Below are 20,000 nucleotides of genomic sequence, written 5' to 3'. Positions count from 1 at the left end.
TGATTCGAATTACTCACTGCCATGTATATTGGGATAACAGCTGATCCCCCAAAAGATAGCAGAGTCCGACTAAAGCAAGATTCGAATTATACCATCATGTAAACGCACTGAATGTGTCTCATGTATAGTTATCCCTCTGCCTCCCTTAATGATAACGATACATGCAACAAGTGTAGTTTATTTGCTAGGTTGGAGGCAGGTCTAAGTGGGTTAGATGCACGGCTCCGCGCTATCGAAGCTCAGACAGCTATGCTAGTTAGCCCGCCCTCTCCCGTAGCCGGCGCGGAGCTACAGTCAGCTGATAGCTGTTCCCCGGCGGTAACCGTGCAGCCGGGTGGTTGGGTAACTGTTCGCAGGAGTAGTAAGTCTACACAGAAGCCCGCTGTGCACCAACCACTTCACGTTTCCAACCAGTTTTCCCTGCTCAGCGACACGCTGAGGAACACACCCTGGTTATCGGGAGCTCTATAGTCAGGAACGTGAAAATAGCGAAGCCGCGGACCACCGTCGTGTGCCTCCCGGGGGCCAGAGCGGGCGACGTGGAGTCTGGTTTGAAGCTGCTGGCTAAGGACAAGCGGAGATACAGTCAGATTGTAATACACGCCGGTGGTAATGACGCCCGAGCCCGCCGCTCGGAAGTCACTAAAATTAATGTGGAATCGGTGTGTGCTTATGCCAAGACGTTGTCGGACACGTCGTTTTCTCTGGCCCTCTCCCAAATTTGCAGACAGACGAATGTATAGCCGAATGTCGTCTTTCAACCGCTGGCTGTCGAGGTGGTGCCCAGCGAATAATGTGGGCTACGTAGACAACTGGAAGACTTTCTGGGAAAACCTGATCTGATGAGGAGAGACGGCATTCATCCCACGTTGGACGGAGCGTCTCATTTCTGCGAATATGACCAAGTTGATCACCGGACTTAATCTATGACAACCCAGGGTTCAGATCAGGAACCGGGAGCAGAGTTGTAGTTTAACACCCTTCTCTGCTCTTCCATTCGAGCAGTTACCCACCCATGACTCTAGAGTAGAGACTGTGTCTGTCCCACGGCCACTTCAATTAAATAAATCAAAAGTAAGCAGAAGAGGAGTCGTACACAATAACCTTATTCAAGTTAACACCATTATTTCAGCAGTGCAACAAAACAGGTCTATTAAATGTGGTCTCCTAAATATTCGATCTCTGTCATCTAAAGCTGTGTTACTGAATGATTTAATATCAGATAATCACATTGATTTATGTTGCCTAACTGAAACCTGGCTGAGCCATGAAGAATATGTCTGCCTAAATGAATCGACTCCTCCAAGTCATATTAATACTCACATTCCTCGAGGCACCGGTCGAGGAGGTGGAGTAGCAGCCATCTTTGAATCGAGCCTATTAATTAATCCTCAACCTAAATTACACTACACCTCATTTGAAAGCCTTGTTCTTAGTCTTTCACATCCAACCTGGAAAACACTACAGCCAATTATATTTGTGATTCTGTACCGGCCACCAGGTCCATATTCAGAGTTTATATCTGAATTCTCAGAATTTATATCAAGTTTGGTTCTTAAAACTGATAAAGTTATTATTGTTGGAGATTTTAATATCCATGTGGATGTTGATAATGATTGCCTTAGTGCTGCATTCATCTCCTTGTTGGACTCGATTGGCTTCTGCCAGAGAGTACAGAAACCCACTCACAGCTTTGGCCACACGCTTGATCTTGTTCTTACTTATGGCGTTGACATTGAGCATTTGAACGTCTTCCCACAGAATCCTCTTCTGTCAGACCACAACCTCATAACTTTTGAATTTATACTACTCGAGTGTACTCCGTTAGTCAAAAGTTTCTACACCAGATGTCTAACTGACAGTGCTGTAGCTAAATTTAAAGAAGCGATTCCTTCTGTATTTGATTCGATACCACGTCTCAATATAACAGAGGACTCCTGGTCTAACTTTAGTCCGTCCCAAATTGATCATCTTGTTGACAGTGCCACAGGCTCTCTGAGAATGACACTGGACTCGATAGCCCCTCTGAAGAAGAAGACAGTGAGGAAGAGGAGGTTTGCTCCCTGGTATAACCCTCAGACCCGCAAACTGAAGCAAACGTCACGAAAGCTTGAAAGCATATGGCGTTCAACTAATCTCGAAGAATCCCGCTTAGTTTGGCGAGATAGTCTTAAAACTTATAAGAAGGCCCTCCGTAATGCCAGAGCAGCCTATTACTCATCAGTAATAGAAAAAAATAAGAACAACCCCAGGTTTCTCTTCAGCACTGTAGCCAGGCTGACAGAGAGTCACAGCTCTGTGGAGCCGAGCATTCCTATAGACCTTAGTGGTAATGACTTTATGAACTTCTTTCATGAAAAGATTTTAACTATTAGGGACAAGATTAATATTCTCTTGCCCTTAACCAGTGCCAATCTGTCCTCAAGTGGAATGGCCTTGGAAACCGCTGTATGTCCTGGTGTATATTTCTACCATCAACCGTGACCAATTATCGTCAACGGTTTCTATCAACACGCCTACCTGTCTCTTGGACCCCATCCCGCCAGAGGCTGCTTAAAGACGTTTTGCCTTTAATTGGCGGCTCTCTATTAGATATTATCAATGTGTCTCTGCTAACAGGCCACGTACCACACTCCTTCAAGGTGGCTGTTATTAAACCTCTCCTGAAGAAGCCCACTCTGGATCCAGAGGTGTTGGCTAACTACAGACCGATCTCTAACCTCCCCTTCCTCTCCAAGATCCTTGAGAAAGTGGTCGCAAATCAGTTGTGCGACTTTCTACATCATAATAGTTTATTTGAGAAATTTCAATCAGGATTTAGAAAACACCACAGCACCGAGACAGCACTGGTGAAAATTACAAATGACCTCTTAATGGCAGCAGATAAAGGACTCCTCTCTGTCCTGGTCTTGTTAGACCTTAGTGCTGCATTCGACACCATTGACCATGACATCCTATTACAGAGACTGGAGCAGTCGATTGGCATTTCAGGCACGGCACTAATTTGGTTTAAATCCTATTTATCAGATCGATCTCAATTTGTATTTGTAAACGATGGCTTCTCGATAACCACCAACGTTAATCACGGAGTTCCACAAGGTTCTGTGCTTGGACCAATTTTATTTACCTTATACATGCTTCCTTTGGGCAATATTATCAGGAAACACTCCATAAACTTTCATTGTTATGCAGATGATACTCAACTATATTTATCGATAAAACCAGAGGAGAGCAACCAACTCTGTAAAATTCAAGCATGTCTTAAAGACATAAAACATGGATGACCTGCAACTTCTTGATGTTAAACTCAGACAAAACCAAGTAATTTTAATCGGCCTGAGCACCTCAGAGATCAATTATCTGGTGATGTGGTTTCTGTAGACGGCATTGCCCTGGCATCCAACACCACTGTAAAGAATCTTGGCGTTATCTTTGATCGGGACTTGTCCTTTAACTCACGTAGAGCAAATCTCAAGGACTGCATTCTTTCAGCTACGTAATATTTCAAAAATCAGGCACATCTTGTCACAAAAAGATGCAGAAAAATTGGTTCACGTTCGTTCTTCGAGACTGGATTACTGCAACTCCTTATTATCAGGCTGCTCTAATAAATCTCTTAGGTCCCTCAGTTGATCCAGAATGCTGCAGCTCGTGTTCTCACTAAAACTAAGAAAGAGATCACATCACTCCTGCACTAGCTGCTCTGCACTGGCTCCCAGTAAAATCAAGAATCACTTTTAAATTCTTCTCTTAACGCATAAAGCCTTGATTGGTGATGCACCATCATATCTTAAGGAGCTTGTAGTACCATATTGCCCCACTAGAGAGCACGCTCACTAAATGCGGACTACTTGTAGTTCCTAGAGTCTTAAAAAGTAGAATGGGAGCCAGAGCCTTTAGTTATCAAGCTCCTCTTTTATGGAACCAGCTTCCAATTTCAGTCCGGGAGGCAGACACAGTCACCTCGTTTAAGAGTCGACTGAAGACTTTCCTCTTTGACAGAGCTTATAGTTAGGGCTGAATCAGGTTCACCTGGTCCAGCCCCTTGATATGCTGCTATAGGCTTATAGCTGCCGGGGGACGTTTAGGATGCACTGAGTACCTATCTCCTCTTTTTTTCTCTCCTTAAGGATGAATTTTCATCTCTCAATCACACGTTACTAACTCCTTGTGACTTCACGTCTCATGGGGTCATCGGACCCTATGAGACGGCATAGATCCTATCTGCCTGATGGATCATCGAGGTCTGGGTCGTGGAATTCCTGCTCCTGACTACGCCACTGTCCTGTTGAGACTCCGCCCACTGTTGAGACTCCGCCCACTCCTCCTCCCCACCGCCATCTGCCTGATGGATCGTGGAGGTCTCCATCGTGGAATATGCCTACTATGAACTATTCATACACTCTGTCATATTCATTGAATGTATTTAAACTCTAAATCTGTCCTTCTGTACACATTACATCTATTGCATCTGTCCATCCTGGAGAGGGATCCTCCTCTGTTGCTCTCCTGAAGGTTTCTTCCCTTTTGTTCCCCCTGAAGGGTTATTTGGGAGTTTTTCCTGATCTGATGTGAGGTTTTGGGGCAGGGATGTCTTTGTGTACAGATTGTAAAGCACTCCGAGACAAATTTGTAATTTGTGAAATTGGGCTATACAAATAACCTGAATTGAATTGAATTGAATTGGAGACCTGGGTGGACCAGCACACAGGACGAGACCCTCTGGAGACCTGGGTGGACCAGCACAGGACGAGACCCTCTGGAGACCTGGGAGACACATGTGATGTGAGGACACATCTGGACAGACACATGTCCCCATGGTCTACATGACCGGGGGACGATGGTCCTGCTTTGAATCAACCACTGATTGGACGAGCCAGAATCCTCTTCTACTGGACGAAGATCAAACTGAACTTCAGCCATGTTTAAAAACACAACCTCCCCAAACCCAGTGAGACATCTGATCCAGACCCCATGAGGCCAGGGAGGGGGGGGGGGCTCCATAACTCCAGTTCTGACCCTCATAGTTTACATCCAGGGCCTTCATGTTGGCCTTCTGCCTTGTATCAAACACAGTATGACGACAGTGTGGCGTTGTGTTCACTATCCTCTGGACTCTGGGCTCTGGACTCTGGGCTCTGGACTCTGGGCTCTGGACTCTGGACCCTGGGCTCTGGACTCTGGACCCTGGGCTCTGGACTCTGGACCCTGGGCTCTGGACTCTGGACCCTGGACCCTGGGCTCTGGACTCTGGACTCTGGACCCTGGGCTCTGGACTCTGGGCTCTGGACTCTGGACCCTGGGCTCTGGACCCTGGGCTCTGGACTCTGGACCCTGGGCTCTGGACTCTGGACTCTGGATCCTGGGCTCTGAACTCTGGACCCTGGGCTCTGGACTCTGGACCCTGGGCTCTGGACTCTGGACCCTGGGCTCTGGACCCTGGGCTCTGGACTCTGGACTCTGGACCCTGGGCTCTGGACCCTGGGCTCTGGACTCTGGACCCTGGGCTCTGGACTCTGGACCCTGGGCTCTGAACTCTGGACCCTGGACTCTGGACTCTGGACCCTGGGCTCTGGACTCTGGACCCTGGGCTCTGGACCCTGGGCTCTGGACTCTGGACCCTGGGCTCTGGACTCTGGACCCTGGGCTCTGGGCTCTGGACTCTGGACTCTGGACCCTGGGCTCTGGACTCTGGACCCTGGGCTGTGGACTCTGGGCTGATCTCCATGAGCTGCTGTGGTTTAGTACTTTGTCTCTTGATGTTTTAAGTCCAGCGCTTGCGGCCCGAAGGCTGAGAGCTGCTGTGTGACGGCCTCACGCCCAGGACTGTGTGATGTCATCAGTTTGAGGATGTGCCATTGGTCGGGTCGTTTCTATAACCCACGTGAAGATGAATGAATGATGCACACACGCACTGCAGTGGAGATGACTCAGCCACTGGCGTTACCATGGAAACACTGCCTCTTTGCAATCAGTCTCTTAGGAACGGTGCGGTTGCCGAGGCAGGTGTGTGTGTGTGTGTGTGTGTGTGTGACACAGCATTTTAAGTAACTAGTTATTTCAGTGAGTGGACGATACAATTAGTGCAGCGATGAACAGAGAACTTTTCAAAGACACTCAAGTTTTTTAAGGATTCAATATTTTTGTGTCATCTTTCTATGAAACCACTTCTTCTAGTGGAAACACTCGTAGGACAAAGAGAACCTGGGGGAGGAGTCACGGAGAACACGCGTGTGTTAAACTGTGATCCAACACACCGCCAGAGCCGGGACGTGTTACTGCAGCTGTATCATCATGACGTCACCAGCATGACATCATCAGCATGACATCATCAGTATGACATCATCAGCATGACATCATCAGCATGACATCATCAGTATGACATCATCAGCATGCCGGCATCAGCATGGCATCATCAGTATGACATCATCATCATGACATCATCAGTATGACATCATCAGCATGACATCATCCGCATGACATCATCAGCATGACGGCATCAGCATGGCGTCATCAGTATGACATCATCAGCATGACATCATCATCATGACATCATCAGTATGACATCATCAGCATTGCATCATCAGTATGACATCATCAGCATGACATCATCAGTATGACATCATCAGCATGACGGCATCAGCATGACATCATCAGCATGACATCATCAGCATGACATCATCAACACTGGAGGGATTCATCCATGTGGACCTCATGGAGACCACCATGTGGGCCTCATGGAGACCATCATGTGGGCCTCATGGAGACCACCATGTGGGCCTCATGGAGACCATCTTGTGGGCCTCATGGAGACCACCATGTGGGCCTCATGGAGACCATCTTGTGGGCCTCATGGAGACCACCATGTGGGCCTCATGGAGACCATCATGTGGGCCTCATGGAGACCACCATGTGGGCCTCATGGAGACCATCTTGTGGGCCTCATGGAGACCACCATGTGGGCCTCATGGAGACCATCATGTGGGCCTCATGGAGACCACCATGTGGGCCTCATGGAGACCACCATGTGGGCCTCATGGAGACCATCTTGTGGGCCTCATGGAGACCACCATGTGGGCCTCATGGAGACCACCATGTGGGCCTCATGGAGACCATCATGTGGGCCTCATGGAGACCACCATGTGGGCCTCATGGAGACCATCTTGTGGGCCTCATGGAGACCATCTTGTGGGCGTCATGGAGACCATCTTGTGGGCCTCATGGAGACCACCATGTGGGCCTCATGGATACCATCATGTGGGCCTCATGGAGACCATCTTGTGAGCCTCATGGAGACCATCTTGTGGGCCTCATGGAGACCACCATGTGGGCCTCATGTAGACCACCATGTGGGCCTCATGGAGACCACCATGTGGGCCTCATGTAGACCATCTTGTGGGCCTCATGGAGACCACCATGTGGGCCTCATGTAGACCATCTTGTGGGCCTCATGGAGACCACCATGTGGGCCTCATGGAGACCATCTTGTGGGCCTCATGGAGACCACCATGTGGGCCTCATGTAGACCATCTTGTGGGCCTCATGGAGACCACCATGTGGGCCTCATGGAGACCATCTTGTGGGCCTCATGGAGACCACCATGTGGGCCTCACGGAGACCATCTTGTGGGCCTCATGGAGACCACCATGTGGGCCTCATGGAGACCATCATGTGGGCCTCATGGAGACCATCTTGTGGGCCTCATGGAGACCACCATGTGGGCCTCATGGAGACCATCATGTGGGCCTCATGGAGACCACCATGTGGGCCTCATGGAGACCATCATGTGGGCCTCATGCAGACCATCATGTGGGCCTCATGGAGACCATCATGCGAACCATATAAATATAGATAATGATATAGATATGATATATATATATATGTTTATATAAATATATATATATAAACATATATATATATATATAAATATATATATATATAGATATAGATAATATCCACTACCGTTCAAAAGTTTGGGATCACTTAGAAATGACTTTATTTTTCAAAGAAAAGCACTGTTTTTTCAATAAAGATAACATTAAATTAATCAGAAATACACTCTCTACATTGTTAACCCTGTAAGACCCCTCGTTGTAATATTACAACGTCACTTTTATCTCTCTAAAAAACACATTTGCAAAAATGTTTTTTGGGGAAAGACCATATTTACATAGTCAATGGGTCCTATTGTCTTGCCTTGCAATGCCATTGGATTGTAAATGTGTATATAGGTGTGGCCAGTGGTGTATAAAGTACCCAAAAGTCATACTTGAGTAAAAGTAAAGATACTTGACTGGAAAATTACTCAAGTAAAAGTAAAAGTCACCTATGAGAATACTACTTGAGTAAAAGTATTAAAGTATCTGATTTTTTTGTACTTAAGTATCAAAAGTAATTTTCTGATATTAAATGTACTTAAGTATTGAAAGTAAAAGTAAAAGTAAATGCTGTTAATAAAAAAAACAAAGGGTCAGAATTTTGAGAATTATGAAGTTTATTTGTTTGGGTGCTGTGGCCGCCATGAACAAGGAGTATGAGCTAGGATGAACTTAGCAATATATGAATACTATGAAATTACTCAAATATAAAAACACGATTAACACAGAAAAAAGCAGAACCAAAAGTAACAACCAGAATCATCACTTTAAAGTGAAAAATGTATTGTTCATCTTCAAAAGAAGTTGATTTTCAAAATGGACAGATTTCAGTGTCGCTCTTCTGGGGCTGAAGACGAGTCCTGCGATGCTGAAGAGCCGTTCACCTGGTGCAGGTAGAGTGTGTCTAGCTTCACAGACCCTGATGCAGGTAGAGTGTGTCTAGCTTCACAGCCCTGATGCAGGTAGAGTGTGTCTAGCTTCACAGGCCCTGGTGCAGGTAGAGTGTGTCTAGCTTCACAGGCCCTGGTGCAGGTAGAGTGTGTCTAGCTTCACAGGCCCTGGTGCAGGTAGAGTGTGTCTAGCTTCACAGGCCCTGATGCAGGTAGAGTGTGTCTAGCTTCACAGGCCCTGATGGTGCAGGTAGAGTGTGTCTAGCTTCACAGGCCCTGATGGTGCAGGTAGAGTGTGTCTAGCTTCACAGGCCCTGATGCAGGTAGAGTGTGTCTAGCTTCACAGGCCCTGATGCAGGTAGAGTGTGTCTAGCTTCACAGGCCCTGATGCAGGTAGAGTGTGTCTAGCTTCACAGGCCTGATGCAGGTAGTGTGTCTAGCTTCACAGGCCCTGGTGGTGCAGGTAGAGTGTGTCTAGCTTCACAGGCCCTGATGGTGCAGGTAGAGTGTGTCTAGCTTCACAGGCCCTGGTGCAGGTAGAGTGTGTCTAGCTTCACAGGCCCTGATGCAGGTAGAGTGTGTCTAGCTTCACAGACCCTGGTGCAGGTAGAGTGTGTCTAGCTTCACAGGCCCTGATGCAGGTAGAGTGTGTCTAGCTTCACAGGCCCTGATGCAGGTAGAGTGTGTCTAGCTTCACAGGCCCTGATGCAGGTAGAGGTGTCTAGCTTCACAGGCCCTGATGCAGGTAGAGTGTGTCTAGCTTCACAGGCCCTGGTGCAGGTAGAGTGTGTCTAGCTTCACAGGCCCTGATGCAGGTAGAGTGTGTCTAGCTTCACAGGCCCTGGTGGTGCAGGTAGAGTGTGTCTAGCTTCACAGGCCCTGATGGTGCAGGTAGAGTGTGTCTAGCTTCACAGGCCCTGGTGCAGGTAGAGTGTGTCTAGCTTCACAGGCCCTGATGCAGGTAGAGTGTGTCTAGCTTCACAGACCCTGATGCAGGTAGAGTGTGTCTAGCTTCACAGGCCCTGATGCAGGTAGAGTGTGTCTAGCTCACAGGCCCTGTGCAGGTAGAGTGTGTCTAGCTACAGGCCCTGGTGCAGGTAGAGTGTGTCTAGCTCACAGGCCCTGATGCAGGTAGAGTGTGTCTAGCTTCACAGGCCCTGATGCAGGTAGAGTGTGTCTAGCTTCACAGACCCTGATGCAGGTGGTGTGTCTAGGGTAGAGTGTGTCTAGCTTCACAGGCCCTGATGATGCAGGTAGAGTGTGTCTAGCTTCACAGGCCCTGAGTGTGTCTAGGGCCTGATGCAGGTAGAGTGTCTAGCTTCACAGGCCCTGATGCAGGTAGAGTGTGTCTAGCTTCACAGGCCCTGATGCAGGTAGAGTGTGTCTAGCTTCACAGGCCCTGATGCAGGTAGAGTGTGTCTAGCTTCACAGGCCCTGGTGCAGGTAGAGTGTGTCTAGCTTCACAGGCCCTGATGCAGGCAGAGTGTGTCTAGCTTCACAGGCCCTGATGGTGTGCAGGTAGAGTGTGTCTAGCTTCACAGGCCCTGATGCAGGTAGAGTGTGTCTAGCTTCACAGGCCCTGATGCAGGTAGAGTGTGTCTAGCTTCACAGGCCCTGATGCAGGTAGAGTGTGTCTAGCTTCACAGGCCCTGGTGCAGGTAGAGTGTGTCTAGCTTCACAGGCCCTGATGCAGGTAGAGTGTGTCTAGCTTCACAGGCCCTGATGATGCAGGTAGAGTGTGTCTAGCTTCACAGGCCCTGATGATGCAGGTAGAGTGTGTCTAGCTTCACAGGCCCTGGTGCAGGTAGAGTGTGTCTAGCTTCACAGGCCCTGGTGCAGGTAGAGTGTGTCTAGCTTCACAGGCCCTGATGCAGGTAGAGTGTGTCTAGCTTCACAGGCCCTGGTGCAGGTAGAGTGTGTCTAGCTTCACAGGCCCTGATGGCAGGTAGAGTGTGTCTAGCTTCACAGGCCCTGATGCAGGTAGAGTGTGTCTAGCTTCACAGGCCCTGGTGCAGGTAGAGTGTGTCTGGCTTCACAGGCCCTGGTGCAGGTAGAGTGTGTCTAGCTTCACAGGCCCTGATGCAGGTAGAGTGTGTCTAGCTTCACAGGCCCTGGTGCAGGTAGAGTGTGTCTGGCTTCACAGGCCCTGATGGTGCAGGTAGAGTGTGTCTAGCTTCACAGGCCCTGATGCAGGTAGAGTGTGTCTAGCTTCACAGGCCCTGATGCAGGTAGAGTGTGTCTAGCTTCACAGGCCTGGTGCAGGTAGAGTGTGTCTAGCTTCACAGGCCCTGATGCAGGTAGAGTGTGTCTAGCTTCACAGGCCCTGATGCAGGTAGAGTGTGTCTAGCTTCACAGGCCCTGATGGTGCAGGTAGAGTGTGTCTAGCTTCACAGGCCCTGATGCAGGTAGAGTGTGTCTAGCTTCACAGGCCCTGATGGTGCAGGTAGAGTGTGTCTAGCTTCACAGGCCCTGATGCAGGTAGAGTGTGTCTAGCTTCACAGGCCCTGATGCAGGTAGAGTGTGTCTAGCTTCACAGGCCCTGATGGTGCAGGTAGAGTGTGTCTAGCTTCACAGGCCCTGATGGTGCAGGTAGAGTGTCTAGCTTCACAGACCCCATGCAGGTAGAGTGTGTCTAGCTTCACAGGCCCTGATGGTGCAGGTAGAGTGTGTCTAGCTTCACAGGCCCTGATGCAGGTAGAGTGTGTCTGGCTTCACAGGCCCTGATGCAGGTAGAGTGTGTCTGGCTTCACAGGCCCTGATGCAGGTAGAGTGTGTCTGGCTTCACAGGCCTGATGGTGCAGGTAGGTGTGTCTAGCTTCACAGGCCCTGATGCAGGTAGAGTGTGTCCCGCTTCACAGGCCCTGATGCAGGTAGAGTGTGTCTAGCTTCACAGGCCCTGATGCAGGTAGAGTGTGTCTAGCTCCACAGGCCCTGATGGTGCAGGTAGAGTGTGCCTAGCCACAGGCCCTGATGCAGGTAAGTGTGTCTAGCTTCACAGGCCCTGATGGTGCAGGTAGAGTGTGTCTGGCTTCACAGGCCCTGATGCAGGTAAGTGTGTCTAGCTTCACAGGCCCTGGTGCAGGTAAGTGTGTCTAGCTTCACAGGCCCTGATGCAGGTAGAGTGTGTCTAGCTTCACAGGCCCTGATGCAGGTAGAGTGTGTCTAGCTTCACAGGCCCTGATGCAGGTAGAGTGTGTCTAGCTTCACAGGCCCTGATGCAGGTAGAGTGTGTCTAGCTTCACAGGCCTGATGGTGCAGGTAGAGTGTGTCTAGCTTCACAGGCCCTGATGCAGGTAGAGTGTGTCTAGCTTCACAGGCCCTGATGCAGGCAGAGTGTGTCTGGCTACAGGCCCTGATGCAGGTAGAGTGTGTCTAGCTTCACAGGCCCTGATGCAGGTAGAGTGTGTCTAGCTTCACAGGCCCTGGTGCAGGTAGAGTGTGTCTAGCTACAGGCCCTGATGCAGGTAGAGCGTGTCTAGCTTCACAGGCCCTGATGCAGGTAGAGTGTGTCTGGCTTCACAGGCCCTGATGGTGCAGGTAGAGTGTGTCCAGCTTCACAGGCCCTCCTGCAGGTAGAGTGTGTCTGCTTCACAGGCCCTGATGCAGGTAGAGTGTGTCTAGCTTCACAGGCCCTGATGCAGGTAGAGTGTGTCTAGCTTCACAGGCCCTGATGCAGGTAGAGTGTGTCTAGCTTCACAGGCCCTGATGCAGGTAGAGTGTGTCTAGCTTCACAGGCCCTGGTGCAGGTAGAGTGTGTCTGGCTTCACAGGCCCTGATGCAGAGTAGAGTGTCTGGCTTCACAGGCCTGATGCAGGTAGAGTGTGTCTGGCTTCACAGGCCTGATGGTGCAGGTAGAGTGTGTCTGCTTCACAGGCCCTGATGGTGCAGGTAGAGTGTGTCTAGCTTCACAGGCCCTGGTGCAGGTAGCCAAGTGTGTCACAGCTACAGGCCCTGATGGTGCAGGTAGAGTGTGTCTAGCTTCACAGGCCTGATGGTGCAGGTAGAGTGTGTCTAGCTTCACAGGCCCTGGTGCAGGTAGAGTGTGTCTGGCTCACAGGCCCTGATGCAGGTAGAGTGTGTCTAGCTTCACAGGCCCTGATGCAGGTAGAGTGTGTCTGGCTTCACAGGCCCTGATGGTGCAGGTGAGTGTGTCTAGCTTCACAGGCCCTGATGCAGGTAGAGTGTCTAGCTTCACAGGCCCTGATGGTGCAGGTAGAGTGTGTCTGGCTTCACAGGCCCTGATGGTGCAGGTAGAGTGTGTCTAGCTTCACAGGCCTGATGCAGGTAGAGTGTCTGGCTTCACAGGCCCTGGTGCAGGTAGAGTGTGTCTAGCTTCACAGGCCCTGATGCAGGTAGAGTGTGTCTAGCTTCACAGGCCCTGGTGCAGGTAGAGTGTGTCTGGCTTCACAGGCCCTGGTGCAGGTAGAGTGTGTCTAGCTTCACAGGCCCTGATGGTGCAGGTAGAGTGTATGCTTCCTGAGCCTGATGCGGAGGCCAGGTGTGTCTAGCTTCACAGGCCCTGGTGCAGGTAGAGTGTGTCTAGCTTCACAGACAAGTTTCTGCACACCGTGAGGAAGGGTTTCAGTCAGTAAGTATCCAATAAAATAGTTTCAGTACAGATAGAAAAAACTTTAAGGAACCCTACTCAGAGGTTTTTACACCATGGTGTGATGAGTACATTACTGTTATCATGGTATTCCCGCATTGAATAGTAAAATTCCTAACATGGGGATGTTAAACCACAGTTTGTCCCAAATATAAGGTTTGTTAATTAATTTATACATTTAGTTTCAGCTGTTTATTAGATTATTTGTGTAAATTTTAAAATTGTAACCTGTAGTAAACTAGCAAGTCCCTTCAATAATGCGCATTACTTGGACGATCAGGTAATTAGTATACAACCATTCAAATAATGCTTATTTGCATAATTTAACTTAAAACCATATGAAAATTCTAAACTTAACATTCTTAGTTTACTGCTAAGGCCATCTAATTTACCTAATTGTCTCCTATTGGCTAGAGTGTTAGCCAACCTACATGGTGGGCATCAAAGCCCTTCAGTGGAAGAAACCCTTTCCCCCGAGCAAAGAGAGTTCTCTCCAGGTATGGCAGAACATTGACTTCGGCCCCAGGGGTTCAAGCTTAATTCCTTTAATGTGTCCGAGGTTGGTAGTTGTTAGAAGGCATATCCACGTGGAGCTCCACGATCCAAGGAGTTGTGCGGTTAGGGAGAGGGTGTTACAACAGTCCCCGGAGTGCGCTTCAGGGAGAGGTTTCGCCCAGACCCGATGGCCATGGAGTTGATCTTTGGTCCCGTAGTGGTTGGTACTTCCAGGCTGTCCAGGATAAAAGTCAAATTTAACCTGTGCAAGAGTGATCAGGTAAAGAAAAAGAGAGGTACAGTCACCCAACCTGGTGTCAGTAAGTGCGTTAAGGTGAGTGCGGTAGTGTTCATCACAACAGTGATTGCCTGCTTCAAGGCCTTGCGGTGTGTTCACCAACAGGTTTCAAGAGTGTTTCCATGATTTTTTTCCGGTGAAGGTAAGTTGTTTCCCGAAATAGTAAGGAGTTAAAGCTACAAGGTTTTCATTACATTTTAAACTCTAGGGGAAAGGTAGTTAAAGTAGAGGGGGAAAACAGAAAATAGGTGTTAGTACAGTATATAAGTACGATGCTCACACTTTCAGAAGGTTATTACGGTATTTATTAGGCTACTTAACCTGGTGGGTTTAATGTCAATTAACTTCATTTTTACCCTTCAAATTTCTAGGTTCACATCTTCCATGATTTCACTTTAAAGGGGCCCTGGATTAACCTTCAGGAAGTAAATTCCAGGGATTTTTGAGGATTTCTAGTATGGAAACAATGTGTTTGCCAAAAATTCAGGTTTAAAAAATTTTTTAAAAAGGGGGTTGGGTGTTTTTGCCAAGGCCCCTCAAAGGGGCCCCAAAACCCATGGGGGTTTTCAGGTTGAAGATTCCCCCAAGGTTTTTAAATTTTTAGTTTGTTTAGGGTTTCTACCCCGGGTAAAGGGGGGGGAAAAAACTTTTTGAGTAAAATTTCCCCGGGGAAAATTTTGGGGGCCCCCCAAAAAGGGGGGGAAAACCCCGGGGGGAAAAGGGGTCTCTCAAGGCCCCCCAAAGTGTTTCCCAAAAGGCGACAGGGAATTTATTAAAACCCTTAAAAAGTTTTAAAAACCCATAAAGGGGGGGACCTGGGGGAGAGGGGGGCGGGGGCAAAAGGGGGGTCAAAAAATTGGTCCCACCCTTCAGGAAGGGTTTAATTCCCCCCAATGGGTTTTAGGGGGCCCAAAAAACAAAACCCCGGGGGGGAGAAGGGGTTTTTTTTTTTAGGGAAAAGGGGTTTTACCCCCCGGGGGGGGGGGGTTTTAAGGGTTTAAAAATTTTTCTGTACATAGACATCCTCTTTAAAACCTCCATCGGACAGGAAAAACAAATAACCCTTCAGGGAAAAGGAAGAAACCTTCAGGAGACAGAGGAGGTCCTCTGGGATGGACAGACAATAGATGTCATATGACCCAGAAGAGGACAGATTCAGAGTTAAAATACATTCCAATGAATATGACAGAGTATGAATAGTTCATAGTAGGCATATTCCACGATGGAACCTCCACGATCCATCAGGCAGATGGCGGTGGGGAAAGGAGGGAGTGGTGAGTCTCAACAGTAGGCGGGTCTCCAACAGGACAGTAGGCGTAGTCAGGAGCAGAATTTCCGACCAGACCTCGATGATCATCAGCCAGATAGGATCTATACGTCTCATAGGGTCGATGGCCCATGAGGCAGTAAGTCTAAGGACTCGGGAGAAAGCAGTTATTAGCGTGTGATTGAGATGAAAATTCATCCCTAAGGAGAGAAAAGAGGAGATAGGTACTCAGTGCATCCTAAACGTCCATCAGGAGAGAGGAGAGAGGTGCTCAGTATATCCTAAGCGTCCATAAGGAGAGAAAAGAGGAGATAGGTACTCAATTGCATCCTAAGCGTCCCGACAGCTATACTAAGCCTATAGCATATATCAAGAGAGGCTGGACCAAGTGAACCTGATTCAGCCCTATTCTCATCTGTCAAAGAGGGAGGTCTTAAGTCTACTCTTAAGCAGCAGGTGACTGTGTCTGCCTCCGGACTGAAGGTGAAGCTGGTTCCATAAAAGGAGGAGCTTGATAACTAAGCTCTGGCTCCCATTCTACTTTTAAGACTCTAGGACAGGGCTATTCAACTTCCATTGTAGCAAGTATGGGCTGATAAGAAAATCACGGGGGGGTGTGAGGGCGCACCAGGAATATTGATCAAATCAGCACCCGATGCTCACCTGTAAAGAGAAGGATTATGTGACGGGGGGTTTGGTTGAGGGCAACAGTGAAACTTCGAGTGGCTCTGGGTTAGATGTCTCAATGTAACCCTATAAAAGAAACGTGTCCATCAGTTTTATTTTCTTACCAGCTATAGCTTGATTTGCAGGCAGTCTTGCGGGCCAGAGTTAAACTCAAGCGGGCGCATCCATTGTATGAACGCTAGTTGAATAGGCCTGCTCTAGGAACTACTAGTAGTCCACATGTTTAGTGAGCCTTGTGGCTCTAATGGTGGGACAATAATAATTTACTAGCTCCTTAAAGAATATGATGGTGCATCACCAATCAAGGCACATTAATCGTTAAGAGAAGAATTTTAAAGTGATTCTTGGTGATTTTACTGGGGAGCCAGTGCAGAGCAGCTAGTGCAGGGAGATGATGTGAGAGGTAACCCCAAACCCTATATTATTTCTATGTTCGCAGTGAGATATAGTCAACTGTTTTTAAAATCTGGACTTTGTTGGTTTTGCCCAAATATCTCCTTGTTACTAAGCCAGATAATGTGTGTAGAATGCTTTGGAGGATTAGGTTGTTCCAGGGACAAGTGCTAAATGTTTTGGAATGTGGGAGTTGCATGTATTTTGCATTGGTCGAGGGAGAGGTGTAAATGTTCCTGGAATGTGGGGTTGCATTTATAATGCAATTCAATTCAATTCAATTTATTTGTATATTTAATTTCACAAATGGTACAAATTTGTCTGGGAATTACTTTACAATCTGTACACATAGACATCCACCTTTAAAACCTCCACATCGGACCAAGGAAAAACTCCCAAATAACCCTTCGGAAATGCATTATTCGAGAGAGATGAACATGTTCTGGAATGTGGGGGTTGCATTTATAATGCTTTGTTCAGGGAGAGGTGTAAATGTTCTGGAATATGGGGATGTAAGAGTTTATTAATCCCCAAGGGGAAATTAGTTCTCTGCATTGTATCCCTTGAATTTATTAAGGGCAGTGGCGCGGTAGGCGCCCGGGAAGCAACTGGGGGTTCAGTGCCTTGCTCAAGGACACTTCGACTTGCAACTAATGGGGAGAGCGGGGATCGCTAGTGAGTTTTTCTAGTGAGTGTGCTCACCTGTAGCCATGGATGTGTCAGCGCACTGTCAACGAAACGTGCGCGTTATGGGGCGCTGGGCTTAGCAGAAGGGTAAACAGCGACATGTGGAGACATAAACACTCTCAGACAGCAGCTTGCTGTGCGCCTGCTGCCAGTCTGACTCATACTTGGGTGAATGACGTCACGTAGAAGCCTGGAAGTGTAACCCTTGTGTACCAACATTTTTTGTTTTGTTGGTTTGAAAACATTAGGGGCTAATGAAAAACATTTGGCGGATCTTTTTTTAACAAGACGCCACTGGCAGTGCACAGACTGCGTGTCTTTAGTCTGAACTCCTTTTTGCGTGAAAGGGATCGCGAAACCAGGTGGAAGTCTTTTTATTTTATTTTTGGTATATTTCTTATACGTGGCTGTGATGCGCTGCTCCTTATACAATGCATGTCGCCCAAATGGATGAGCAGTGGCTTAAAGATCTCCAGCAATATGTTTTGTAGATATGTAGCAGCCCAGATCTGGTGGCCAGACAGAGGCCACTGCAGATGTGAAGAGAACACAACACACGCACAGTAGGGGAAACCAGTAGGTTTGAAAACCCAGTAGGCAGGCAGTTTTCTACAGGCGGTATAGGCGTATACAAGGGGCATAAATTCAGAGGAGCGCAAAAATGCATCCCACTTAACAACAACAAAAGTTTTATTTTTTGCTGTCAGTTTTTGCGCCCCATCTATCTCAACCAATATTTTGACATTTAAAAAGGAAATCTAACATTGAGTGTAAAATGAGCCAAACATAAAGAAAACGGAAGGAATCGTTACTCCTTGCTGCAAGCGAGGAGTAGATATCTTGCGTTGATCAGAGGCGTGGCGGGCGAGATTCAACTGGGCGTGACATTTCTCAGGATTTTGTTCTTTATTTAATGTTTGTTCATTGTTGCGATCGTTGTTCTGTTATTTAGAAAAGAAATTCAGTCTTGCAGGGCAAAATAGCGTTTAAAAGTTACCGTCCGTTTTAAGTGAAAATCGTTCAATTTTTTGAGGGGGCGCCACAGGTGAAGCTCGCCTGGGAGAATGTATAGGGCAGCCTACCCAGTAGGGTGTAACAACGGCAACCAACACAGGTCGTAACATAAGATGTAACCATACAGGTTTGGATTTGAGGCAATGAAACTCAATGGCTCTGGGTTAAATGTCTCAATGTATATAAAGGCGTGTCCGTCAGTTTATTTTTCTTACCAAAGCTCTTTGGTTGCGGTCTTACGGGCCATATGATTAAACTCAAGCAGGCTGTATCCGGCCCTTGGAGCACCTAGTTAGACAGACACCTTACTACAGTCATCATGTGTAACATCCTTCTTGCTACAAAACATCAAGTCATGAAGAAATAGAAACAGATACTGTTACAGTCATCAAGATATAAAAGTATGAACAAAGACTCCAAAGCCTCCTGATGATTTACAGTCATGACATTTATGACACATGTGGTCCCAAAATGTCTTCAGCTGTATTCACATCCGTTTATGCTCCCAAGTCACTGAGAAACATTCACTTCATAAGGACACGTGGCCCTCGTCACCACTCAGAGGGTGGACTGCTGCAGCTTCCCCGTCACACCGACTTGTTTTCACACGCATCAATAGGTTGGGTTGTCTGCGGCAGGCATATATTCAGTTTATTCTGTAGAGCCCATTCTCACTCATGAAAGGTCTGCCTCAGAGGGCTTTACAATCTGTACACATAGACATCCCTGACCTTTGACCTCTGACCTCACAATCGGACCAGGAACAACTCTGTACTCTCTGACAGAAGAGAGTCCACCAATGAGATGAATGCAGCACTAAGGCAATCATTATCAACATCCACATGAATATTAAAATATATACAATAATAACCTCTTTAATCATTATCAACACCCACATGAATATTGAGTGTAATAATAATAACTCTCTTGATCATTATCCAACATCCATAGATATTCAATATATACAATAATAACCTCTTTAATCATTATCAACATCCACGGGAATATTAAAATATACAATAATAACTTAAAGTAAATCATTATCAGCATCCATGAATATTAAAATATATTTTATTAATAACTATCATTCATTATCAACATCACATGAATATTAAAATATGCTAATAATCTTTATTAATCATTATCAACATCTTCATGAATATTAAATTATATACAATAATAACATCTTTAATCATTATCAACATCCACATGAATATTAAAATATATACAATAATAACTTTTATCGTCATTGTCAACATCCACATGAATATTAAAATATGTACAATAATAACTTCATCAATCATTATCAACATCCACATGAATATTAAAATATATACAATAATAACTTTATTAATCATTATCAACATCCACATGAATATTAAAATATATACAATAATAACCTCTTTAATCATTATCAACATCCACATGAATATTAAAATATATACAATAATAACTTTATCAATCATTATCAACATCCACATGAATATTAAAATATATACAATAATAACTTTATCAATCATTATCAACATCCACATGAATATTAAAATATGTACAATAATAACTTTATCAGTTTTAAGAACTAAGCCTGATATAAACTCTGAATATGGACCTGGTGGCCGGTACAGAGTCACAGATAGAATTGTCTGTAGTGTTTTCCAGGTTGGATGAGAGACAAAGAACAAGGCTTTCAAATGAGTTGTAGTGTAATTTAGGTTTAGGGTTTATTAATAGAGTCAGATATGGCTGCTACTCCACCTCCTCCAGGAATGTGAGTATTAATATGACT

The 20,000-nt window shown here is 46.8% G+C and overlaps 1 protein-coding gene across 1 annotated transcript in view; it reads right to left on the bottom strand.

The window, feature by feature from the left end:
- LOC130189278 (junction plakoglobin-like) overlaps window positions 1–20,000 on the bottom strand; it is a 59,467-nt gene that overhangs the window by 21,114 nt on the left and 18,353 nt on the right. Inside the window, exon 12 of the mRNA XM_056408058.1 lies at window positions 5,299–5,586. Coding sequence (XP_056264033.1) covers window positions 5,299–5,586 — 288 coding nt within the window. The remainder of the gene's footprint in view (window positions 1–5,298; window positions 5,587–20,000) is intronic.

The sequence above is a fragment of the Pseudoliparis swirei genome, chromosome 23 (genome assembly GCF_029220125.1).
Source record: "Pseudoliparis swirei isolate HS2019 ecotype Mariana Trench chromosome 23, NWPU_hadal_v1, whole genome shotgun sequence".
NCBI lineage: Eukaryota > Metazoa > Chordata > Actinopteri > Perciformes > Liparidae > Pseudoliparis > Pseudoliparis swirei.
The sequence above is the reverse complement of the archived record's forward strand: the minus strand, read 5'-3'. Positions and strand labels throughout refer to the sequence as shown.